General features: G+C 40.3%; 1 protein-coding gene across 1 annotated transcript in view; it reads left to right on the forward strand.

Annotated features, from left to right (window-relative positions):
* C2CD3 (C2 domain containing 3 centriole elongation regulator) overlaps window positions 1-27,273 on the forward strand; it is a gene marked incomplete at its 5' end in the record, with an annotated part of 129,028 nt that overhangs the window by 55,177 nt on the left and 46,578 nt on the right. The window contains 11 exons of the mRNA XM_082659671.1: window positions 2,846-3,340; window positions 5,038-5,189; window positions 7,436-7,682; window positions 9,406-9,586; window positions 11,505-11,688; window positions 12,662-12,834; window positions 13,931-14,054; window positions 16,369-16,637; window positions 17,135-17,224; window positions 20,952-21,554; window positions 23,595-23,933. Coding sequence (XP_082515797.1) covers window positions 2,846-3,340; window positions 5,038-5,189; window positions 7,436-7,682; window positions 9,406-9,586; window positions 11,505-11,688; window positions 12,662-12,834; window positions 13,931-14,054; window positions 16,369-16,637; window positions 17,135-17,224; window positions 20,952-21,554; window positions 23,595-23,933 — 2,857 coding nt within the window. The remainder of the gene's footprint in view (window positions 1-2,845; window positions 3,341-5,037; window positions 5,190-7,435; window positions 7,683-9,405; window positions 9,587-11,504; window positions 11,689-12,661; window positions 12,835-13,930; window positions 14,055-16,368; window positions 16,638-17,134; window positions 17,225-20,951; window positions 21,555-23,594; window positions 23,934-27,273) is intronic.

Below are 27,273 nucleotides of genomic sequence, written 5' to 3' on the forward strand. Positions count from 1 at the left end.
GGCTATATTCCCTGTGTTGTACAGTGTATCTTTGTTGCATATTTTATACATAATAGTTTATATCTCTTAATCTGCTACTTCTGTATTGCTCCTTCCCAATTCCCTCTCCCCACTGGTAACCACTAAGTAGTTCTGTATATCTGTGAGTCTGTTTCTTTTTTGGTACATTCACTAGTTTGTTTTATTTTTAGAGTCCATGTATAAGTGATACAGCATTTGTCTTTCTCTGTCTGACTTGTTTCACTTAGCATGATACCTGTAAGTCCATCCATGTTGTTGCAAATGGCAAAACTTCTATTCTTTTTTATGACTGAATAGTATTGCATTGTATATGTACAATGTCATCTTTATTCATTCATCTGTTGATGGACACTTAGGTTTCTTCCATATCTTGGCAGTTGTAAATAATGCTGGTATCATTGGGGTGCATATATCTTTTTGAATTAGTGTTTTTGTTTCTTTCATATATATACCCAGGAGTGGAATTGCTCATTCATATGGTAGTTCTATTTTTAGTTTTTTGGGAAACCTCCATAGTGTTTTTCACAGTGACTGCACCAATTTACATTCCCGTTAGGTGGAAGAATTTGAATATGTGGCTTCACTATAGCTTTGTCCTGTTGTACTGGCGAGCTTTTGAAATCATCACAGCCATACATAAAACATTTCCATGACTCCTCATCACCCAGAGGATAAAATACAGGGCATACCATATGACCCCACCTGACCACTGCAGCTTTCTCTGTTCCAGCTTCCCTACCAATAGCCATGTCAAACTATGTAAAGAATTGCTAAAGTATTGTGCTGGGTTATGCATCCATGCTTTTGTTCTTGATTTTCATGCTGCTTCCTCTTCTTGGAAGCCCTCTCTGCCCTCTTCCTGGCCTTCTTAGTAATAGATACCATTTAATTTTAAAGACTTGTTTGACTACCATTGCAAAAAATTAACATCACATTATTCTTCCACTACCAAAGTTTTATTTTTTGCTTTCCTAGTTCATTCTAGACTGCAAGGTTTATAATCAGAAAGGGGTAATAAATAGAGTTGGTGGAGTAGAAATTGTTTCTGTCCTGGCTTTGTTGAGAGAAGCACTGTTCTAAATAGATTGCTGTCTATATTCAATAGAGCAAAAGAACTTTGCTGTGGGTTTTAAATAAAAGGAGCTGCAAGTCCCCTTTATCTCTAGTAATTCAGCCTCGTAATAGGGACCACTTTCATTCTTCATCATTTATCCCACATCCTTTTTTACTTTTTAACATTTTAAACTTTTAAAAATAACTTCAAACTTAAAGAAAAATTGCAAAAATAGTACAAAGAACTCATATACCCTTTACCTGGACTCAGCAATTATTTGTCGTATTTGCTTTATAATTATCTACCTCTTCTGTCTCTTTCTCTCTCTCTTTTTGTCCCCCTCCCCACTCTCTCTCTATACACATACACACACAATTTCTGAACTATTTGAGAATATGTTACAGACATTAAACCTCTTTCTCCCTAATTTCTTGTGTGTATTTTCTAAGAACAAAGGCAACATTGTACATAATGCTGTACAGTTATAAAGATCAATTTAACAGCAATAGTATATTCTGTCTGTAGTCCATACTCAGATTTCACCAACTATGCCAATACTTCCCTTTGTAGCATTTTTTTTCCAGTCCAGGATCATGCATTGCGTTTATTTATTTATTTTAATGGATTAAATTTATTTTATTACCTTTATGCATATGATATGTGATAGAGCTAAAGATCATAGGGTAGGGCTTCCCTGGTGGCGCAGTGGTTGAGAGTCCGCCTGCCGATACAGGGGACATGGGTTTGTGCCCCGGTCCAGGAAGATCACACCTGCCGCGGAGCGGCTGAGCCCGTGAGCCATGGCCACTGAGCCTGTGCGTCTGGATCCTGTGCTCCGCTACGGGAGAGGTCACAACAGTGAGAGGCCCGTGTACCGCAAAAAAAAAAAAAAAAAAAAAAAAAAATCACAGGGTAGCTAATTCTGAAGAAGGGATGAACCTTTAAACAATTAATTAACCTCAATTTACATAATGGTCTTATTATTTGCATAGCTAATGGTAGGGTTTGATTATAGGCCATTAACAGTCATTAATAAGTGAAAGTGTGTCAGAAATACTACACGGGTTTGTATCTTAGACTCAAGAAGCAAACACCCATTGCATTTAAATGTCATCTCTCTCTAATCTCCTTTAGCCTAGAACAGTTCTGCCGCCCTTCTTTGTCTTTTAGTACTTTGATATTTTTGAAAAGTATGGCCAGTTACTTTGTAGAATGTCCTCCATTTGGGGTTTATCTGAATCACTTATTACTATGATATTTGAAAGAATATGATTTCTAACTTCACCATTAACTCCATCATTCCCTGTGCATTTATTAATTGGCATTCTACTACATAGAAGAGTTGTCCCTTCTCCCTTGCTTATTTATATTGGTATGGACTCATGGATTCTTATGTTATTCAAAAGGTTATAATCCACTAGTAGTATTATTCATTTTGAAACTCAGCTTATCCTGGATTTGTCCAGAGGGAGCCCCTTCAACTGGATTCTGTGTCCTTTAAATATATCTCCATTCTCTTCTGAGCACTTACTTATTTATGGCACAAGATGATGTTTTAGGCTCATCTTGTATTATTAATAAATCATCTGCCTAGCTTTTCTTAGTCCTGGTAAGGTGATGTATGTGCAGTCTATTAGTGTTCCTACTATTGTGGTATTTGAGGATGAATTAATTTATATCCTAACAATCTGATGCTGCTCCTAGCTCCAAAATTCTGTTTCTGATTCTAGAAAATATTCCTATTAACTCTCTTCCTTTTATGTTCTATAGGTAACTGTGGAGCTTGTTACAGATAACAAGGATTTCGCTGATGTCAATACAAAGTTAAGTAGCAACACCCAACATAGCCCACTTTGTGCTCTTACAAGTCCAGATAAGACACTGCCAGAACCTAGTCAACATGTTACCTGTACCAAAAATCCACAGAACCTCAATCAAATTCATGAAGAAACTGTAAAGAAAACACAGAATTTGGTGCTCCCCATCCCAAAGTCACCAAGCCCTGTTGTACCAAGTCCTTCAACCTTCACGGCTGTGCCAGCCTCTCATGATTTGATAAATCAGATAAATGTGTCAACAAAAGAAAGTGCTTTGCTGTTGCATGTGCTACTGATGGTGCCAGATGGGAAAGATTTCATTACTGGAGAATCTGAGAAACAACCATCATGCAATGTTTATTTAAATTGCAAGCTCTTCAGCACAGAAGAAGTCACCAGATCTGTCATTGCATGGGGCACAACAAAACCAGTCTTTAACTTTTCTCAGGTAACTTTGTACATGTCTTAACATTCCATATGCATTAAGGATGAAGGCAGGAGTTGGGGAGGGGACAGAAGTATGTTTCTCAAATCATAATTCCATTGTAAAAAACAACGAGAATTTTCAGACTGGAGGTGCTTTTATAATTATCTGGTATGCAGATCCAATCCCACTACTGTATGGGAAGAGGAAAAGACGTTGCCAACATTTTAAAACTTTTTGTGTGTCTATTTCTTTCTATTCTATCTCAGTTGATATGGTTTCCCACTGTTTCTTTTGCCTGAATTCTGAGTTCTGTTCCTTTCTGCTTCCTCTAGGGCTTTGATCAGTTGAACTTCCTTCTTTCGTTTCTGTTTCTCCAATCTCTCCTTCTTTATTTTATTTATTTATTTTTCCTCACTCTCATTTATTCCTCCACTGATTTCAGTACTCATCTTACTTGATTTCTCAGTAGAATTTGATGCTATCGCTTAAATTGTTTCCTTTCTTGACTTTCGTAACTCTCTCCTCTTATTTTCTTCCTGACTGAAGAACTGTTTTTTTTTTTCAGTCATTGGGCCAGTAGGAAAACTTGGAAAAGAGTCGTGATCCCAGTACTTCTTCCTCTCTTCTACTTTTAAATATTAGTGTTCCTATTCATTACTCTATCCTTGGCATTCTTCCAAACCAACCCTCTTTTCCCCATGGTCGCCACATCTACTCCCATAGCTTCAGTTGTGTGAAGGTGACTTCGAAATCCACACTTCTTTCAGGCCAGGCATTTCGTGTAGTTTCAGATCTCTGTGTCTAACTGCCTGTTGGTCATCACCACCTGGATATCTCAAAAACACTTTCCTCTTGGCACCTAACACATCACCTGGCAAATTGCAGGTATCCAATAAAGATGTGTAAATGGAAGAAGAAATTCAGATGTATTCAAATCTGAATTTATTATTCCCTCCAAATCTGTTCCTCCTCCTCCTGTCTGCCCTAATTCATATTACAATTTACTCAGAAACCCAAGCAGAACCTAAAAGTTGTCCTTGAGTCTTTCTTACATAAAGATTCACCAAATCCAGTAGATGTTGCAAACTTAATTATCTCTGGAATAAATTCTCTTATCTCCACTCCATTGCCACTGCTTTCATTCAGACCCTTACTCTCATTCCACCTAGCCTTCAGACTGTCCTGTTTCTTGTCTCTCCCTGTCCATTTCTTCCTCTGTGCACCAACAGGAATGATCTTTCTAAAACACTAACCTGAATATTTTACTCTCTTGCTGAAAGCCTTTCGGTGATTACCCGTAGCCTTCAGGATAGAATCTAAGTTTGGACTGCAAGACCCTTTAAGACTACCTATACTTCTCCAGTCTCGACTCAGGCCACTCTTCACACTAGATAGTCCAGCTGTGCTCAGCTACTTGCATTTCCTGAATATCCTCTTTTCCTACCTGTGTCCCAGAAGCCCTATCTATATGAGTTTTGTCCTCAGAGAATTCATGCCATTTTGTATTTGGCCTTTATGTGTTTGTCTCTAACACAAGACTGTGGCTTTAGACTGAGGATAACAGAGTGGGTTTTGTTTTGACGTCTTCAGCTCCTAGCACTGTGCTTGGCACACAGATAGGCTTTAGTAAATGCTTGTTGAATAAAAGTATAAATTAATACTTTGTCTCAGATGTGGAGTTTTGTTTTGTTTTTTTTTCTGGCTGTTCCTCTCCCCAGGTGATTCCTGTCTCTCTGTCTTCCAAATGCCTGGAAAGGCTTAAGAACAATGTGATGGTAATTGAAACTTGGAACAAGGTGCGGAGCCCAGGACAGGACAAGCTGCTCGGGCTGGTGAAACTCCCCCTCCATCAGTTTTACATGTCATTCAAGTAAATAGGACCTTTTGAAGTATTCTTTTTTTACATCTTTAACTTTGTATGAACCGAAGAGGAATATTTGTGGTTTGCAAACATGAACAACCCAATAATTCCTTGGAGGACTTTTCTCAATTTCACCACAGTTGCTACTCTTTCTCCTATGTTATAGCAGTATTACAGATACTGCTTTCCATGTTTTAGGCCTTAAGCTAAGAACCTTACATACATCAAGTCATTTTAATCCCCACAACAGTCCTTCATGAGGCAGGTAAATTTTATTTCCCCTATTTTACACATGAGTTAACAGAGGCACAGGGAAGTTAAATAACTTGTCATATATATTGTAAGTAGTGGAACCAGGGTTAGAACCCAGAGAGTCTGGCTCTGTAGTCCACTCTCCTCACCAAGAAACTCAACTGCCAAGTTATCACCTCAAATACTGTTGGTGTATCTCTCTGGCACAAACTTCAGTTAGTATTGTTCACATCAGCCATTTGCAAGATTTCTGTACTGTGCATTGTTTCTTAGACCTTCAGATTTGATTGCTGTACCTCACTTATCACTACTCAAAACCTAGATGGGGTATTGATTTATCTGAAGATTATTTCTATCCTCAGTACAGACTGTTCATTTTTTTGTTTCAAGATAGTGATTTTTAATTATTTTAGAGCTGACCTCTTTCAGCCTTCTCATGGTTCTGTGTTTTAAATGCTGTATTTTACATTTTGCAAAGAGCACTGTTGTGGGCACTGTCTATAGAAATGGCTCACTGTCATGTGAGCCTTTCTATAACCCCAGGAAGTATTGTCATTATCTCCATTATACAAATGAGGAAACTTATTTAACTTGGAGATGTCAGCCTCTCTGGCTTTGTTTTCATGATCTGTAACATGAGGGTGATGACAGATCTCCCATCTCCCTCTTGGAGCAGTTGTGAGGATCCAGTGAGAAAATAAATGGGTAAGCCTTCAGTGAACAGTTAAGTACTTATATGATGGTAACATTGGGAAGCCTGCTTAGGCTAAGGAGTGCTGCTGGAATCATGGATGTCATTGTCAGCTGTAAGCTTTTGGCTTTTTCCCCTTTTTTTGTTGTGGTATTAGTTTGGTCTGGTATTCCCCTTTCCTTCTCATTTCCTTAGACCCCATTCATTGCCGAGAGAGCATAAAGTGATAATAGCTATCAATTACTAAGCACTTATCATGTTGGTATTTTATATTTGTTATCTCAGTTTAGTCCTAACAACAGCCCTTTGATGGAAGTTTTATTACCTACATTTTACAGATGTGGAAACAGACTTTTAAAACTTATATTGATTATATTGAAAACTTATATTGATTAGAGTCATAGAGCAAGTAAGAGGCAGATCTGAGATTCAGCATGGTGTAATGAAGAGCATTTGGACTTCTTTCTCATCTGTGAATAGTGGATAGTAGCAACCTTTGCTGTGTTAGAAGGATTATAGAAACATTGTAAAGTGCTTACCACATAGTAAGTACTCAGTAAATGGCCGATATTATTTGTAATATTACTCAAATCTTATCTGCCAGACTCTAAAATCTATACTTTTTCTAGCTGAGCACACTGCCTACCTCTAAAATAATGCTGTTCAGCAAGCCTTGGGGCCATGATGGTACAGAGATAAGTTAGACACATTCCCCCCTGCCTGTCAAATTGCTGAGTTTGGAACTTATCTGCCTGGTCATTTTTATTTGATGGATTATGGATAGAATCATATATTTTTTTGAACCACAATTACTTTTCTAGTTGTAGATCCTTTTTTTTTTTAATTTTTTTTGAGGAATTGGTATACTGTTTTCTTTGTGTTTTTTTGTTTTTATTTATTTTTGGCTGTGTTGGGTCTTCGTTGCTGCACGCGGGCTTTCTCTAGTTGCGGCGAGCGGGGGCTACTTTTCGTAGCGGTGCGCATGCTTCTTATTGCAGAAGCTTCTCTTGTTGTGGAGCACGGGTTCTAGGTGCGCGGGCTTCAGTAGTTGTGGCTCACAGGCTCTAGAGCACAGGCTCAGTAGTTGTGGCGCATGGGCTAAGTTGCTCCACGGCATATGGGATCTTCCCGGACCAGGGCTCGAACCCGTGTCCCCTGCATTGGCAGGCGGATTCTTAACCACTGTGCCACCAGGGAAGTCCCTGTAGATCCATTTTAACAAACTGAGAAAACAAGCCAAGTAAGAAATGAAGCAACTCTATGACATGTTTGATGACTGTTACTTACTCGTGCACAATCTCTCTCCCTTTAGAGATCCCAAGATTTCTCGCCTGCTGCTTGATGCTCAGTATCCAGTTGTTGCTGTCGACAGCTACATGCCTGTGATTGATGTGTTCTCAGGCCACCAAAATGGGAGTCTTCGAGTCTTTTTAGCTATGGGTTCTTCAGATCAGATAATAGCACTGCAAAGATTAAAGAATGAAGAAGGAACACTTCCTCCCTTCAACCCCAGGCCAGCCCATCTCCTGGACCAGCCATCTGTAGCATCTGTTGCTATGGTAGTGACTAAACACTTGATTGTTTACAAAAAACATAATCTTATTTTAAGGCTTAAAAGGTGATGTTTTGATGCATGCATATGCTGTGAAATGATTATCACAATCAAGCTAATTAACATATCCATTATTTTATCTGGTTACCTTTTGTGTGTGTTTGATGAGGACACTTAAGATCTACTCTCTTAGCAAATTTCAAGCACCGTAATCTCATTTTATCTTGCGTGTTTTAATGAAACCATTGCCCCAAATTCTTATTTCAATAGTGAAAGGCTTAACAAAAGAACATGCTTGCACTTCAATGCTTGCTGTAGCTCAAAAGAATCATTGGTATTTTTCTTTCTTTGTTTAAATGGATACCTGTGTCCCTCTGAGCTCCTTGAATTTATAAAGAAAATGTAATTGGACAACCAGATCTTAATCCTCTAATTTACTAAATTGCCTTTTTAAAAAAATTGAAGTGAACCTAAATCTGCTCTAAAAAAATAGTCTTAATGAAAAAAAAAGAAAAGGTAATCTGGGGGAAAAAATGGGGATGGAGATGAAGAGTGATCCCAAATGTAAACCAGCAAAGTATTCTGTTTCTTGACCAAATCCATGTTGGAAAGTTAAAGTGAAGTTCCTTGCTTTTCTACTAATAACTTAAAAGTTATTTGTTCTGTACAGTGCTGTTCAGTTGAGAAAGCACATTCATATACTTTATCATGTTTATTCCCCTAACAACTACATGAGGTAGGTCATTGTCATTCTCTTTTTTAGGTGATGAAACAGAATCAGAGAGGTTATGTTACTCATCCAGGGTCACACAGCTAAGAATGGGAGAATTGGTGTTCAGACACAGGTCTTCTGACTCTAAGTCCACTGTATCATGTCCTCCTCTATCTTACATTTGATGTCTTTATTAGTATAGCCAAGTCTCAGTGTCCAGACCATTTAAGTGTTATGTTTTTTAATCTGAATGACAAATTTGATGTCGCTAACAGAGAAAGAACTATTAAGAAAATACCTATTAGTAGGATATTGGTTTTTGTTTTTGTTTTGTTTTGTTTGTTATTGTTTATTTGTTATGAACTCTAAACTTTTTCTATTATATATTTATCATATTAGTAGTAGAAGTGCCTTCAGTAACAGTGTATTCACTACCTCCCCATTAATAAACAGTCTCAGTGTTATTCCTAACTTCATTAGAAATAATAATTAAGGACTTCCCTGGCGGTCCAATGGTTAAGACTCCACGCTCCCAGTGCAGGGGGCACGGGTTCGATCTCTGGTCAGGGAAGATCCACATGCCATGTGGCACGGCCAAAAATAATAATAATAATAATAATAAATGAAAACTTGTTTCAAATATGTGTTCTTTATCCTATTAAGGAAATAGCCTTCTGTTTTTAGTGTACGAAGAATCAGGAACATCTGATTAAATTTTATCAAATGCCTTTTTAGCCTTTATTGAGATAGTCACTTTTTTTCCTTCCTCTATTAATGTACTCTATTACATTTATGGATTTCCTAATATTGACCCAGTCTCACAGCCTAGAGTAAGTCCTGCCTGATCTGATTACAGTGAACAGTTGTGAGATTTATACACAATGAAAATTAAGTATCTGTTCTAGTATCAGCCAATTATGCTTATTTCTTCATCTATTCTCAGACTTCATAGAGAAGCATGAATACGCTATACAAATTACTCTTTAAAGCTCCCCAGTATCTCTGTTTCATTTAATAGGCAGGGGACCAAGGAAATGGATTGATGGAGCACCACTTTGAACTCCTTATAGACAAGATTAAAGGGCTCGCCCCTCTTCAGGCAACAGTCTGGGGAGAAGCAGATTGTTATGTCCAGTACTACTTTCCAGTTCAAGACTCGCAACCCAGTGTGCTGAAAGGACCTGAGTTCCTTGAAAATGGTAGGTTTGGGAGATTATGCTTTCTCATTCTTGTGTGGCTCTTTTATTGAATATGCTTAGGAATTTTTTTTCCTGAGTCAGTTTTATGTTCCTCAGTATTTCCAGCCTTACCTGGGCAGTACAGGAGATAGCCTGAGTTTTTACTTTTCTTAAATTGTTTTTTAATTTAATTTTGATTTGATTTCAAATTTATGGAAAAGTTACAAAAATAGTACAAAGAACTTCTGTATACCCTTTACCTAGGTCCATCAGTTATTTACACTTTGTCTCATTTTGTATCATTTACATGCCTACTCACTCTTATCATCTATTAACATACAGTTGATTCTCATTATCCACTGTAGTTATATTCTATAAAGTCATCAAGAGCACTGAATTAAGAGAATACCAAACCATTGCTCCTGGGGGAAATACGTACATATACATATCTCACATAGATCATAATCTTAAATCCTAAAACAATTCATCCTCATAGATTCTATTTTCTTTATTTTACAGAAGAGAAAACAAGGTTCAGAGTGTTAATGGCTGAGGCCGCCCCACTAACAAGTGCCAAGGTTGGCATTCAAACACTGTCCAACTGGCCCCAGAGCCAGAGCCCCTGCACTACATTGCACTTTCCCTTGCCATCCCATCCTCTGGTCATCTCTGAGAGCTAAAACAAGAAGACAGAATGTCACCTTGTTTGATCTCAGCTGGGAATGAGCAAGTTGGGTGACTCAAATTGTCTGCTATTCTGAGCATGTCCTTGAATAACCGTGAAAGTGCTGCCAGTATTGGTTTTGAGGTTCAAATAATGGACTTGTATCCGGGATATATTGATATAAAGAACTCTTACAAATCAGTAATGAAAAGACAACCCAATTTAAAAATGGGCAAAGGATCTGAATGGACACTTCTCTAAAGATATACAAATGGTCAATAAGTACATGAAAAGATGCTTAACATCATTGGTCATTTGGGGGATAAAGATCAAAACCACCACAAGATACCACTTCACACTCACTGAGATGGCTATAATTTTTTTAAAAACAGACTAGGGCTTCCCTGGTGGCACAGTGGTTCAGAGTCCGCCTGCCGATGCAGGGGACGTGGGTTCGTGCCTCGGTCCGGGAAGGTCCCAGATGCTGTGGAGCGGCTGGGCCCGTGAGCCATGGCTACTGAGCCTGCGCATCCGGAGCCTGTGCTCTGCAACGGGAGAGGCCACAGCAGTGAGAGGCCCGCGTACCGCAAAAATAAAATAAAAAGACTAATAAGGGTTGGTAAGGAAGTGAAGAAGTTGGAACTCTTACACGTTGTCTACCAACAAAGGAATCTCTTCTGTATTACCATGGCATCTCAGGGGACCAGAGCTGCTAGGGAAATGGACCTTGGTAGGAGTAATACAGTCAGAAGATACAGATTCCGGTTCCAGGTCTGTGACCTACTAGCTCTAAGACCTTTGGGTTGACTATGTAACATCAAGGTATCATATCCTCATCTGTGTAGTAGGAGAAATAATACCTGCTTTGTTTTCTTTACAGGAGTATTGTGAGGATAAAATTGAACAATACTGAATATTAACATACTGTAAAACTACATATAAAACACTTCTTTTATTTATTTATTTATTTAGGCTGCGTCAGGTCTTAGCTGCGGCTTGCGAGATCTTTTGTTGCGGTATGTGGGCTTCTCTCTAGTTGTGGTCTGCAGGTTCCAGGACGTGCAGGCTCTGTAGTTGCGGCACGTGGGCTCAATAGTTGGCAGTGCGCGGGCTTAGTTGCCCCACGGCATGTGGGATCTTAGTTCCCCAACCAGGGATCGAACCCATGTCCTCTGCATTGGAAGGTGGATTCTTAACCACTGGGCCACCAGGGAAGTCCCTGCAAAGCACTAAGTGATGTGTTGGATTATTCTGAACTGCTTTTCTTTTCCAAAGGATTCACTCTGAAGCCTTTCAGATCTGCAACCACACTCTGCATTCCAGACCCCATCTTTAATAGTGAGCACCGTCATTCTCTCCTGTTGCCAGCTGAAATTCCAGTGCAAAGGCTCCTACTCAGTGCCTTCTCTGCACATGGGCTTGTACCTGGAGGTGGAGTCCAGTTTGAAATCTGGTGCAGGTACAGTGTGGAGAACCCATGCCTGTGCCGAGGAAGGAAGTGCACAGTCACAGAGCATCCTTCCCTTAATTAGCCCAGGTTGAATTATAAGCAAGCAAAGAGCCCCCTTCTGCCCTGTTTAATATTATTTGGGTTTGATAATGACTCTTGTCTAGATTTTACTGAAATCTGTTCAGTTATTAGGCCCTTGGGAGCAGTTGTATCTCATACTTCTAACCACTACTTACATTTGGAAGAGAAGTTTTAGTTTTATCTCCTACTGTCACTTAAATGTATCAGTCACCTTTTTTCTGCTTCTCTTTCTGCCTTATATAGTTCAGGCCCTCACTATATCATGCCTAAATTATTGTAACACCCTCTTAACTGGTCTCCCCACTTCTAGAATCGTTTCTTGTAATCCGTTCTCCCCACCACCAGAAGAGTGGCCTTTGTAAAATACAATTCCACTCATGGCACAGACTTCGGCAGACTTCCAGGAAAGATAATGGCATGAATACAGATGTTTAACCTCCCCCTTTGCATCCTCACCCCCAAGAAACCAATTAAAATAATTTTAATGTGAGGAGGAACTAGAGTAGGTACTAACAGATCCTCATCACCCCTTCAAATTTGAGGGGCATGGGCCTGAAGCCATAGAAGAGATTGGAACTGCACTGCTTAGAACCACTTGTGCTGCAGGATGGGTGCTTTCAGGAGTGGCAACTCCCAAAGGGCCACGCCAGATGCAGATTCCTCAAACAGAAAACCTGTGAGAAGCTGGGCTTTGTCTTGAAGACAGGGTATAATTTATGGGGTTCTTCCTCCAAGTAATGGGCAGTAAATCCAGCCAGACACAACCACAGCTGTATACCAGAAATACAGAACAATCAGGCACCAAAGATAACTAGATACTGAAAGCTGATCCCTGGGGCAGAGTGAATCATTCATCCACCTTATTCTTTCAACTGACAGCTTGTGCTTTTGTGGCTTACAGGTACTATTATCCTAATGTGAGAGACCAGATGGTCGCCAAAGGAACCTTGCCATTATCGAGGATCTGTGCCATTGTAACCATGCAGCACCGTGAGGATGTGGGGATACAGACCTTTAATCTCCCTTTAACCCCCAGGCTTGAGAATAGGAATGAACTAAGGAACCAATCATCAGGTAATTGAAGACTAGTTTATCTTTCCCTAGCATATATAAATATCCCTTTTCTCTCGTAAATTAGTGATTCTTCACATTTTGTAGTACTTACCCTTTTAAGAATCTGATAAAAACTATGAGACACCTTCTCTTAGAAAAAGAGTGTAGAATATACACTGCAAATTTTGTATATAATTTTAGAAAATTCATAGTTATGTAGACTCTGTATATAAATGTTGCTTGTCTCATCTCACCTTTAACTTCAGCAAGCATTTGATAAGCCCTCATGGCATAAAACCTAAGTCTTATATAGGTGTACTCAGAGAATTATTATTCCAAGGCAACATGATGTAGATTGGAAGAATATAGTCAGCATGAACTGGGAATTCACTGTGAGGGAGGAAGAAGTCAGGATTTAAAGTTAGAAGGGATTAGTTAGAATTTAGAGTTTTCAATTATATCCTAATGGTTCCAGCTGGATGACCCACCCTCCAGATACATCATGAATAACTAGAATTAGCCTTCTAAATCAAGTTACTGTTCATTCTTACCAGAGAGTATCTGCCCATACAAAAGGTTTTATCTTGCTATGATTAAGATTGAGTTGTTCCTCCTGACCCTCACTGATCAGCTTGTTCTGTTGTTCCTTAAAGCTTTCCCTGAAATGTGATAGAATTTTTATAAAAGGATGGCATGTAAAGGTGTTTAAGGTGGTGGCAGTAGGAGGGTGACAGAAATATATGAGTGCAAAAACCTTTTAAAGGTTTAAAAAAGAAGAAAGGTTAGAGTCCATCTCAATTCTATAAAAATAACTGGGATTAAGTTCTGCCTCTGATAGTTAATGTGATTTTGGCAAGCAGTTGAATCTCTGAGCCATAGTTTCTTGGATATAAAGTGAAAATAGTGACATCTGTTCTGCTTTATTAATCCTAAAGTACAATAATATAATGTGATTCTGACCACAGACAGATTGTTTCACTGCTAAGGCCCCATATTGTTCATTAGGATTATAGTGTTTATCCTCTTCCTTCCTTCCTGACTAGACTTGGGGTTTGGTAGAACAGAGATTATTCCAACCAACCTTCTTTTCATTTTTCCTTTTGCCCTCATTCTTTAGGTTTACTGGATGTGGGCCTAAGGTACAGGTGTACTCCAAGGACAGCAGAGGGAGTTCTTGCAGCCCGAGCTGTCTGCATCTCAGTCCAGATTATCAGAGCCTGTGGTTTGCAAGCAGCAGCCAAGTAAGTTCACCTTAGAAAAGCAATTCTCAAAGCAAACCTTTCTCCACTGCAGTCCACATGATATGTGATGCCCAAATAACGTAAAACTTTCTTGCATACAATTTCCAGTTTATTAAACACAACTCTACTCTTTTTCTCTTAAAAAAGCATGTAGGAATATAAGTGAATAAATCATTTGCAAATTTTGCTGTTTTAACTGCTATTAGCAATTTAGTTCCTTGACCTTGTCCAGCGATTTTATCCTCTACCCTACTTACCCTCTTATTCCCAAGGTCAGACCCTATGCCCACCAACCATGCCAGGACCAGTCACCACTACACCTCCTCAATAGTCTCTCATGTTCAGTCTCTGAGTACCAACTCCTATTTTTCTAGCTTATTCCCCTTTAGTCTGTTCTCAATACAGAAGCCAGTGATCTTATGAAAACTTAAATCAGGTCTTGACACACATCTACTTAAAACCCACCAATGCCTTTCCATCTCATTCAGAGTAAAAGCCAGAGTCTTTAAAATGGCTGTAAGACCCCACATGACCTGACCCCGTTATCTTTATGACCTCCTCTCTTCCTGGTAGTTGCTGCTCTACTCACTTCACCCCAGGCACTGGCTTTCTTGTTACTTCTGAACACACCATGCTCTTTTTCCCCTCAAGGCCTTTGTCTTGCTATTTTCTCTGCCGAAACACTGTTTCTATGTATAAACAGCATGGCCCTCTCTTCCCTCCTTCAGGTCTTCACTCATTCTTCTCTCTAATTTGGACGTTCTTCCTCCTTTTGTCCTCTAAACAAGCTTCTGTTTTCTTCAAGACTTTGCAGCCTTCCTCTGTCTCTCCTACATGTAGATAGAATTGGTGCTTTGTCCTTTGTCTCTTAGCACCTTGGTTGCAGCACATATCACTCTGTTTCAATTATTTGCATACATGAGTTTTCCTCACCTAGGCTGTGAGTTCCTACAGACACAGGTACTGCCTGAACTCCTCTCTGTCCCTGCCACCACATAGCATAGTTCCAGCATGTATCAGGTGCCCAGTAAGGAGAACTAGATCACGACCCTGAGGCAGACTAGCTCACTTTGGACATGAATTCAAGAAAGAGGCAAGTGCTCCTTAACTTCAGATTATTTACCTTTAACTTCATAGTCGCTAAATAACTAATGGGATTACTTCCGTGTGAGATCTGACGCTGAAGTAGCTGGTAAAATGTTCAGTCTAATTAATATTTTTCCTCACTAAATTCTCCAAATAGACTTTTCCGATAATTGCTTGAGAACATCTTAGTGTTAATGAGATGCCAGGGCAGTTTTTTAATCATATTTTCCCATATATTCAAACTCTTGATGGTTTCTCATTGTCAGTAGCAGTGGTCTCCTAATTTTAATTTTACATTCCTATTAATAAAAAAATAAAAATTTAGCATACTCTCTAAATATGTGTATACTTATTCATGTATAAGTCATCTTCATGTACTACTACACTAATATATACACTATAAAATATACCAGAGAGTAGTAAAACTTTAATATATGAGATAACAACTCTAGAGGTTTTAATAATTTTTTCCTATGCTCAAATAGTTTACCCTATGAACCCCCTAGATTGTACTCACTCCACTTTAGGGTGGTGGTCAACAACAGGATAAGGTCCAACCTGCTTGCTCAACGTGGCATTTAAGACCCTTCAAAATATCTTAATCTGAGTCTTGAAAGAAGAGTAGGAGTTAATCATAATGCCCAAGAAAGCTGAAGACTATTCTGGTCAAAGAGAAGAATATGTGCAAAGGCCATGGAGGCATGAAACTTGTGTATAATGGAGTACCTGTTCTGGGTAAGACCCAGCCCAGGTCAGAATTCCTAAACATGGTGTTAAACTAACTACTGTTTAATTGACAGAGAAGGACTTGGAATTTCGATACTCAGTAGACCTCAGAGAGACTGAGTAATGGATAAGAAACTTAGTTGCTTTTCTCTCTGGGAACTTACAGGGAAAGTCAGATTAGATGGCAGGCAGTTTTTTGTAAGTCCCGCATTGGGTCTGTGTTGCGCTTTTAAGAAAAAAGGGCAAGAAACCAGACCAGTACAATGGAGTGTCCTTGTAGTATCACTCTAGTAGGCAGATGAATATTGTCTCCCTCATATACACGTACACTGTAATATCAAGATTACTAAGAAAACACATAGTGACATTGCTAGAAGCCTAAACAGGAAACACATGGTTGGTTAGTGTTCTTGGTGGCCTTGTGGAAATGGTGATGTTTTCTAGGCAGTCAAGCTGATTTCTGATATTACCTCCTTCTCATTCCCACCCTTCTCCCCTACAGGGCTTTGGCTGAGCAGGAACCTGCTCTGCAGTTTAGTGCCACAGTCGGGGTCAATGCCTTTGTTACCACTCATCTGTCCTTCCTGCCCAAGGGAGAACAGCGCCAAACCCACCCTGTGGCCTGTTCCTTCTGCCCTGAGTTCTCCCATCACAGTGAATTCTCATGTAACTTGGTAACTCAGCACTGCAGTGGAGAAGCCTGTTTCCTGGCAGAGTTGTTGGAGTTTGCAGAAGTTACTTTTGCTATTTATCATGAAGATACCAAGTCAGGTGAGCACCAAATGACTCACAATTAAAATTAAAAAGGGCTCTGTTTTGAATGGTATAGCACTTCCTAGGAGATATATGCTGAAGTGTTTAGGGGTGAGGAGTCATATTTGCAACTTACTTCTGAAGGGTATAGCAGAAATATGTAGAATACGTATTGAGTGTTTGAGAGAATGTAGAGAGAGATAAAGCAAATGTGTCAAGATGTTAGTGGGTGAATCTAGGTGAAGGGTATATAGGAGTTCATTGTAGTATTCTTTTAACTTTTCTGTATGTCTGAATTTTTCAAAATTTAAGTGTGTGCATACACATACTTAATGATTTAATTAAAATGATTTAGAGGGCATTCAAGTTTTGACTGGAGCAAGATGATCTCTAATGCGTCTTCCAACACTGAAATTCACTGAGTGTAAGTGGAGGATTATATGGCTCTTTTGTAATACAAGCCCTTTGGTCAGTAGACCATCAAATAATTTCTCTTTCTTTGTTTGATTTAACAGCCAGTGATATAACCAGTATCCGCTCATTCAAAGATTATCTGCTTGGAGTAGTAAAGATTCCAACAAAAGATCTGCTGATCAAGAGATCTGGTAGGGATCCTGGATTATCACTTTCTAATTCTACCCTTTCCCATTCACTTCCCTGCAAGAGATCTTCTTGTCTGGCTCTCTTGCAAGATATGCAAAAAAAAAAATAAAAATAAAAAACCCCTTAACACATGCTTCTGAATTCTCCCAAATACCTCAAAGGTTTTCCCAAAAACATTTTAAGTCCTTTCCTAATCATTTCAAAGGCCTTCTAATAAAGCAAAGAAGCTCAAAACATTGTACTGTCATCTTACTCCAGGAAAGATAATGATGATGATACTATTTATAATAAATATGGCAATACCCATTGCATTATATAGCACTTTGTAAAATATTTTCTCAGATCTTTTTTGAGCTTCATGGTAACTCTTACTGATGGGGATACAGGATTATCTTTTTCTTTTTTTTTTTTGCGGTATGCGGGCCTCTCACTGCTGTGGCCTCTCCCGTTGCGGAGCACAGGCTCCGGACGCGCAGGCTCAGCGGCCATGGCTTACGGGCCCAGCCGCTCCGCGGCATGTGGGATCTTCCCGGACCAGGGATCAAACCCGTGTCCCCTGCATCGGCAGGCGGACTCTCAACCACTGCGCCACCAGGGAAGCCCCAGGATTATCTTCATTTGACAGATGAGAAAACTTAGGCTTACAGAGGTTAAGTGATTTGTCAACCACACAGCCAGGTAGTAGAGTACTAGAAATCAAATCCAGATTTGCCCATTCTTTTTCACTATACCCTCCTCTCTCACTGAAGAAGGAATAAGGGTATGAGGTAAAGACCCAAAAGAAGGCACAACCACCAGGCAGTAGTCTGGAAATATTGGTCCCGTCCTACATTTTACTAGTCACCTTGACAGAGTGACCTTGACCTCTCTGAGCCCCACTTACCTTATGGATGGAGACTGTTAATGCTGACAAGTCTACAAGGTAGAAATCAATGAAATAGGATATATAAAGTACCTGACAAATAGTAGGCACTCAGTAAATGTTAGTTTTCCTTCTCTTGCCCATCTTCCTCCCTAGGATTGTATAATCTAGTTTCCAAAATTTTATCACACATCTCCCAAATTTAATTGTGAATTGAAGTTTGAGCAATACTCAATAAACAGGTACTATGTGCCTGCCAGAGAGAAGTCTCTACAACTTGATATAGGGTTCAAGTCTCACTTCTGTCACTAACTGTTTGTGATCTAGAACAAGTCACTTCATCTCTCAGATCCATAGTTTCCTCATCTCTAAAAATGGAAATAATAAGATCTTTGCAAGATTATCGAAGCATTCAATGAAATTATACACGTGAAAGATCTTTGCACAGGACAGGGCACATAGGACACCTCAGTTTCCTTCCTTCTGAAACTTACTACAGAGTTTGTCAGAGAATAGGCACCATCTGAGAAATCCCACCTTCACAAATTAAATTTAACCCCTTGGAAATAAACCTTTTAGACAGTTCGGCATGTATCATTGGTCTTTATATTCAGAGTTATTCTAAAGTGAACATTGTGTTTTGTTTCTTCCTGCCAGTAATCTCAATTACAGAATCACAGAGCAAGAGGAATAATCTAATCCACTTACATGCTGAAGTGGTGTGAAATTTTTTATGTATTTGTACATTTTTCTGGGGATAACTTTCATTAGAGCCAAAGGGGTCTGTGACCAAATAATGTTAAGAAGCACTAGGTTGTGAGGAAATTAATACCCAAGTGATGAGAAATTACTAAAGCCAAAGCCATAGGTTCTTAGACCGACCAAGTCAAATGGAGTCATAGAGATCAACCTCCTCATTTCAGTGTCTTCATTTTATAAACGAAAACTTGGAAGGCCCAAAAAAATTAAATGCCTTTTCCAAAAATCATAACACCTTAAGTGGCCTTTGGCGAATTAATCTCAATAAGTCTGAATTTTCCCATCTATAATTTTTTGTGTGTGTGTGGTATGCGGGCCTCTCACTGTTGTGGCCTCTCCCGTTGCGGAGCACAGGCTCCGGACACGCAGGCTCAGCGGCCATGGCTCACGGGCCCAGCCACTCCACGGCATGTGGGATCTTCCCGGACCGGGGCACGAACCCGCGTCCCTTGCATCGGCAGGCGGACTCTCAACCACTGCGCCACCAGGGAAGCCCCCATCTATAATTTTAATTAATACAAAACCTTTCTCAGAAAATTGCTGTGAATATTATACCAATCCACAATCTATTTTACGTAATTATGAAATCCAAAAAGCTCAGAAAGTCAAAAGTTTTTTATTAACTCATTAAGCAGCCAAACCTGACCTCAACTGACATTATTTTCTGACTTAGGCCACTGCCTGATTATATAGCTTTATTGGAACACATTGTGCCCATTCATTTACATATTTTCTGTGTCCACTTTCTCACTACAACAACATAGCTGAATAGTTGCAACAGAGACCATATGGCCCAAAAGCCTAAAATACTTACTATCTGGCCTTTTACAGAATAAGTTTACCAACCCCTGACCTATGTGACCACTGACTAGTACATAATATTCAGTTTATGTACCACAGTATCTTTCTAAAATCTGAAAATTTTTAAATTCAGAAACAAATCTGACCCTAAGGGTTCTAGATAAGATATTGTGAACCAGGACTTCTCTGGTGGCGCAGTGGTTAAGAAGCCGCCTGCCAATGCAGGGGACACGGGTTCGAGCCCTGGTCTGGGAAGATCCCACATGCTGTGGAGCAACTAAGCCTGCGAGCCACAACTACTGAGCCTGCGTGCCACAACTACTGAAGCCCGTGTGCCTAGAGCCTGTGCTCCGCAACAAGAGAAGCCACTGCAATGAGAAGCCCATGTACACCAACGAAGAGTAGCCCCCGGTCACCGCAACTAGAGAAAACCCACATGCGGCAAGGAAGACCCAATGCAGCCAAAAATAAATAAATAAATAAATAAAATTTAAGGGAAAAAAAAAGATATGGTGAACCTATAATAGGTGGTGTGTAGACTTTAAAGCCAGCTAGACCTGGGTTCAAATCCTGGCTCTACTACCTGGTAGCTATAACGACTTGGGCAGGTCTCTTCCATTTCCTCATCTGCAAAATAGGGATTATTATCCCATTTAATCCTCAGAACTTCACAGGGTTATTAAGAGAATTAAATGAAGTTATATGTATAAAGCATAAGAGAATTTCTGACACATAATAGATGCTCAGTAACAAGTAGCTAATATTTTAAATTGTTATTTTGAAATCTAGTGCCTGGTCCTTGGTATGTGTTCACTAAGTGGCAATTCCCTTGGTGAAAGACGCGGGGCTAGACCCCAGATCTCCTGACCTTGTCCCATGCCTTCTCCATTGTACTCATAGTACACCATAATAATATTTCACATTTTTTATTTTCTTTCAAAGCTCTTCCAAAATCATTATCTCATTTGACAATTATAATAATGTTGTCTGGTAGGCAAGATCAGCACTATTTTTCCCATTTGTCAGGTAAGGAAATAGGACTGAGAGAAATTAATGGCTTACCCAGACTGAACCACTAGTTTTGGGCTGAGCCAAGAAGAAAATGCAGGTCTTCCAGCTCCAAGCCTTTGTTCTTCCACCTGATCTCATTGTCTTTCAGTGGTCAGATGAAACAAACTTCAATGCACTGTGGGTATATGTTTTCTCTTCTGTCTTGGGCCAGGGTGATAGTGGCTATGGGGTGGAAAGTGGCTAAGTCTTTTTACTTTTAAAACAATAATTGAAGCATCTTCCTTTTCTTTCATAAGGGATCACAGGATGGTATCCTATCATTTTACCAGAAGAGGGGGCCCTGCCTCACGGCTTGGAGCTCATGCAGAAGATTGTGGGTGGTCTGGAGCTTTCCATTTCCTTCACCCATCCTGGAGACAGAGAGCGGGTGTTGGAAGCTGCTGAGCTATTGGGCTGGAGCTTTGAGAATAATCTGAAGGATTTTGTCAAGATGGATGAAGAGGAGCCAGCCACTGTTACCATCTCCACCCCGAGGCTTTGGCTGCCTATCCATTGCGTGCTGCTTGCTGGCCAGAAGCACATTCATAAGAATACATATTGCTACCTCCGCTACAAGCTGTACGATCATGAAGGCTTTTGGACCCCTCTCAAGAAGCCTAAGGAATCTGCAAACAAAAAGCAGGTCATGGTTACTTTCAAGGCATCCAAAAGAGCAGAAGTCTCTAGGAGCCCATCACTGCTTTGGTACTTCAGAGAGGAGAGGTTAGAGATCCAAGTTTGGCGGGCTTATGGCAATGACAGTGTGGAGAGGCCCCATCAGACAGACAGCTGGATTGGCTCAGCCTATGTGGACCTGGCCAGACTTGGGGAGAGATCAGCAAGGACACTAACTGTCAGTGGTAAGTGAGGAACCAGGCTTAGCACTTGTGGTTTGAGCAACTGCTGCTCCATGACAAGCACTGTGTGAGACACCCTCTCAGACATTATTTTATTTGATCCTCCCAGCAATCCTGTGAGGTAGGTATGAAACCTGTTTTTCAGTCATGAAAATGGAGGCTCAGGTAGGTTGGGTAACTGCCCAGGGTCACATGTTAGTAAGTGTTCTTTCCATTATTGCATGTTGAAAGATTAATAGTAATTTAGTAATACTCCTTAAAACTACAGAGATTTCAGAAAGGTTTGCTGGATGCTTTAAGAAGGGCATTATCTAGTGACAGTATACCTTAGTGGAGTCTAAGGTATACTGTCTGAGATCTAAGAACTGGTGCTGAACTTTGTAGCCTTAGACTACATCCAAATTCATAAGGTTGTTGCACCTAACGTAGTGTCTAGAACATTGTAAGCCCTCAGTTAATACATGTAAAATAAAAATGAGTGAATTTAGGAGACTACCTTTAACCACCTGTATAAGAGCCTATATTATAATCTAGAATGTTGGTTTTAAAATACACTGAAAAGCATACCTGCTAATGAGATTAGGATATCCTCTCTCTCTGGTCAGCACATCTTGGAATCATAAAATCTACATGGTAATAAACTGGTTTGAAAGGAGGAAGGTAACATTTTGCAAGTGGCACTATGGGTGCTTTTCTTTAAAACATTTGTTCAGTATTTGCTACATGTACTTGGCCCTGGGAATTCAAAGATGAGTCAGAAATAGTTAATGAGCTTATAGTCTAATGGGAGAGTAGAAGAGTAAACAATTACAGCGAAGTATAAGAACTGTGAAAAAGGTATTCTCAGTGGCACTGTGGGAGCACAGGGACACAACATCTCTTTGGTTCAAGGACAGCATCCCAGTGGAAGTGATGATGCTTGACCTGAGTTACAGAGGATTTAGGAGTAAGTCACGAAAAGGAGGAAAGAAGGGCTTTCTAAACGGAAATAGCGTGGGTGAAGGCACAGAGGCAGGAAGCAGTTTGATACGTTTTAGGTGCCATGAGTAATTTGGTACTGCTGGATCACAGGATATATAGGTTGGGAAATGATGGGAGATGAAGCTAGACAGCTGGGCAGGAGTACTATGTTGAAGGCCTCTTCTAAGCAGGAGAGTTTAGACTTTTTTGTGAGAGCTATGGAAAGCTATTTTAACGGCTTCTGAAGAGAAGAGTGACACAGCTTTGCTTTCTAGATAGATAAGGCTGGCAACTATAGTACAGATTGGATTGGAGATGGCCAGACTAGACTCTTTACAAACGTCATACTTATTCATCTTAACATTCCTGTAAGGTTAGTTATTTCCCCCACTATACGGTTGAAGAAACTGAGTCACAACCCTATTTTAGCTCTGTTAGCCTTGTGCTCTGACCCTGTTGTTGAGCAGGTGGCCCAAGCTAAAGAAGGAGAACTGAGCATCTGGGTGATCATCCCAGATTCTCTGTTTCTCTCTGGACCCAGCAGGTATAATTCTGGCTCTGTTGAGCACCTCATCAAATGCTGTGTGCCCTGTTTTATCTGAGCTGGCCTAGAGTCACTTCAAAGAGACTACAGAAAAAGTCCGCGAAGTGTGGAAGGCTCACTTGAACTAAAGTTCTTAAAGACAGGCTTTTAACTTCACTCTGCTGGAGCAAGTAGGTTTGGGAAACTGAATATAGATTTAGGGATCAGAACTCAAACACAAATACCTCTTTTTATTGAGGGATACCAAAGGCAGTGTTCAACTTTTCAGATTGTCCATTCCCTCTTACTTTTCCACTCCCACCAGCTTTTTATCCTCTTGCCTTGAAGTCAGACCTCTCACTACTTTCCATTGTTACAGGTAGTGATGGGGTGGGGGGAGGCAGTAAAAACTCTCACAGTGTGTGTTTCTTTGCAAATTGGTATATTAGGGCCTATAGCCCTGCCAAAGGAGAGAGGGCCACAAGCACCCTCAGAGAGCATCTCCAGGTTTAGAGAGTGTCCCTGCTTGCCTAGGCTTATCCTCCTTCATCCTCTTGCAGGTGTGTATCCTCTATTTGGACGAAATGCTTCCAACCTCTCAGGAGCTGCCTTGAGAGTTCATGTGGTTCTCTCCTCTCTTTCTTCACACCCTGGGCCCACTAATGAGCTGGACTCCATGGACTGCAGCAGCGCCAGTGAGTCTGAGCAGCTCCCCAGAGGAAATGATGAGCTCCAGCTCTCTCCACCACATGACCACCAGAAGTCTCCGGCCTCCACCCAGGTCCCCTGCAGCAGCACCACAGCTGAAGTCTGCCTGGCCCAGGAGGACCCTACTGCACTAGATGGAACTTTTGCAGTCAGTATCCTGGTAGAAAGAGCAATGCATTTGAGCTTGAAAGGTATGTTCTGCTCACTTATCCATAAACAGGTATCTGACTCCACAGGCTATGGTCCTGTCTTCACAAATCTTTCTGATCATGACAGGGTCTGGAAGAATTGTTAATCATCTTAATCATAATTATATATCTCAAGCCTAAAGGTTTAAGCCAAGTGAAAGCCTTTCTGAAGTCCTAAGTGGGCCTTGTCAGTTATCCTAATTTTGCGTATCATAAATTCCCCAGTCCAGAAACTTGAGTATCAGCTTAGATACTTCTCTTTTCCTTCTCCACCATCAAATCATCAGATCCATTAAAATTGCTGTATCTCTTAAATTTCTCTTAGATCTCTACCTTCTTCTCCATTCCTTCCAACTCAGGCCCTCTTCATTATGTACCTAGGGCCAAGGGTTCTTAGCATTGAATCCATAAGCCCACAGGGATCCAAGGATTAAAGTCAGGGTAGGTGAACTTGGATAGGAAAATAATTACATCTTTTTTTTTTTTTTTTTTTTTGCGGTACGCGGGCCTCTCACTGTTGTGGTCTCTCCCGTTGTGGAGCACAGGCTCTGGATGCGCAGGCTCATCGGCCATGGCTCACGGGCCCAGCCGCTCCACGACATGTGGGATCTTCCCGGACCGGGGCACGAACCCGTGTCCCCTGCATCGGCAGGCGGACTCTCAATCACTGCGCCACCAGGGAATCCCATACATCTTTATTTTTATTAATCTCTAACTAAAATTGAACATTTCCTCTAGTTGTGAGTGTAGGCAATAGACCCTAGTAATATTAACAGTACCTGTGATGTTGTCAACAATAGAAATCACAGGTATTTTCATATCACATTTTAGTTACTGCAGATATCTTGGAATATCATCTATACCTGTCATTACTTCAAAATTACAGTAGTTATTAAACCTACAGTTAGATCTTGTTGTGCATTAATAAAACTATAGTGATTACTATGTCACTTTTTTAATGTCTTGATAACTTACGCCAATATAATTTCATTTCTTTGTAATCTTATGTATTTTACAATTAGCATTAAAAATATATATATGGGCTTCCCTAGTGGCGCAGTGGTTGAGAGTCTGCCTGCCAATGCAGGGGACATGGGTTCGTGCCCCAGTCCGGGAAGATCCCACATGCCACGGAGTGGCTGGGCCTGTGAGCCATGGCCGCTGAGCCTGTGCGTCTGGAGCCTGTGCTCCGCAATGGGAGAGACCACAACAGTGAGAGGCCCGCGTACAGCAAAAAAAAATATATATATATATACACACACACACACACACACACACATATATATATATATATATATATTAGAAGAGGCCCATAGACTTCACCAGACAGCCAAAGTAATCCATGGCACAAGGAACCCCTGCCCTACTTTTTATTCAGCCTTGTAATCTCTCCTAAAATTTTCCCTTTTGCCATCACCCTTCTCTTTTGCCTGCTTAATTCCCACTCCTCTCTCAAGACTCAGCTCAAACATCACCATTTACCAGAGTTTCTCTGACATAAAGGCTGCCTCCTGTTTGCTCTCCTAGCACTTCTGCCCTTTTTATCGTAACATATATCACATGTACTAACATTGTTTGCATGATTTTCTTCTCCACTAGGTAGGGGCTGTTTAAGAACAAAGACCTTATCTCATTCATTTATTCATTCATTATTCATTCATTCAGCAACAAAACTTATGTCATATTTGCTATATGTGAGCACTGTCCATGGTGCTGGGGATAAAGCAATGAACAAAACAGACAAAATAGTGCCCTTGTGGAGCTTACATTCTAGTAGGAGTGTATTCAGCCCTGTATTTCCAGTGAGTTGTGTGTGTTTGTGACTTTGAGCAAGTTACTGTCTCTCTGTTGAATTTCTCATCTGTAAACAGCTGTGATTAACAGTTCTGAGGTGTGTGATGGTTCTGAGAGCCAGAAAACCATAGCCTTATGAGTCCAGAAGGTTTAAATACACATCTTCTGGTTTGGCCTCCCTACTCGGTTCCTATCAATTCTGTGTTGCCTCAGTTTTTCTGTGTATCCTTATTACTTTGGAACAGAAACAGAATTCATGCTCCTAGTAACTGTTGTCTGTCTTTCATTTCTATTTCTCCATATACACACTACAAACAGACATTACTTCCAGGATTATAAGCTTCTACAAAGACTCTGAGGTTCTCATCCTTCTCATAACCTTTGTGTGTCAGAGACCCTGAAACATTCTATCTCAGGACAAAATCTTCTCCACATAGTCTTGCTGTGCTGTATTAGAGATACTGAGGTCCATACTGTATGAGTCACAAAGTTGGGAAACAGTTTTTGCTTTTTTACTGCCCTACCAAAGCAGCCCATTTGTGACAAGTCTGATTTGTAAAAACTGAATTTTTTAAAAAGAGAAAAATCGGGCTTCCCTGGTGGCGCAGTGGTTGAGAGTCCGCCTGCTGATGCAGGGGACATGGGTTCGTGCCCCGGTCTGGGAAGATCCGACATGCCGCAGAGCGGCTAGGCCCGTGAGCCATGGCCACTGAGCCTGCGCATCCGGAGCCTGTGCTCCACAACGGGAGAGGCCACAACAGTGAGAGGCCCGCGTACCACAAAAAAAATAATAAAAAATAAAACAACAACAACAAAAAAAACAAAAAAAAAAGAAAGAAAAATCAATACATGAATGAATTTAAGGAAAGCACAAAAAAAGCTTTGATTTTTTGCAAGAACTGTTTTGGTTTTTTGTTTTTGCATTGAAAATAAAATTTAACGTGCAAAAATATGGTTATGTTCCATTTCAGGGGTTGCCCCCATATTGCAAAAAGCAAATATACTTGTAACTTCTCAATTAGACAGAGTTACATTCTTTAAATGCAGCTTGACAATTGACAATAGTTCATTGAGCATCTCCTTGTGCCAAATTTTATTCTTTTTTGTACATTAATTATCTCATTTAATCCTTACCACAGTGGGGTTATTTTATGAACAGATTACAGTACATACCCATTTTATGAATGAGGAAACTGAAGCTCAGAAAGGTAAAATGACTTGAGTTACACAGTTAATAAGCTCTACAGAGCTGCAATTTGAATCCAGCCATGTCTGGACCTAAAACCCGTGCTCTTTCCTCTATACCATCCTGACTCTTAGGTATGAGATAAACCGTGTTTACCAGTTGGTCCTGTTTACTCTCTGTATTTAAAAGGGTGCTTATGTACTATACACCCAGTCCTGTGCTTATATTGCAAGAATGGTGGTTCAGTTCATCAAGTAGTAAATCTGTGCCAGGCCAGTGCCAGGTACAGAAAGTGCAGAGCAAATGACACATGGTTTCTGTCCTCCAAGAGCTGATAACCCAGATAAGGGGATTAGCAGCTAC

This window comes from Grampus griseus (assembly GCF_964374135.1).
Source record: "Grampus griseus genome assembly, chromosome: 8".
Taxonomy (NCBI): domain Eukaryota; kingdom Metazoa; phylum Chordata; class Mammalia; order Artiodactyla; family Delphinidae; genus Grampus; species Grampus griseus.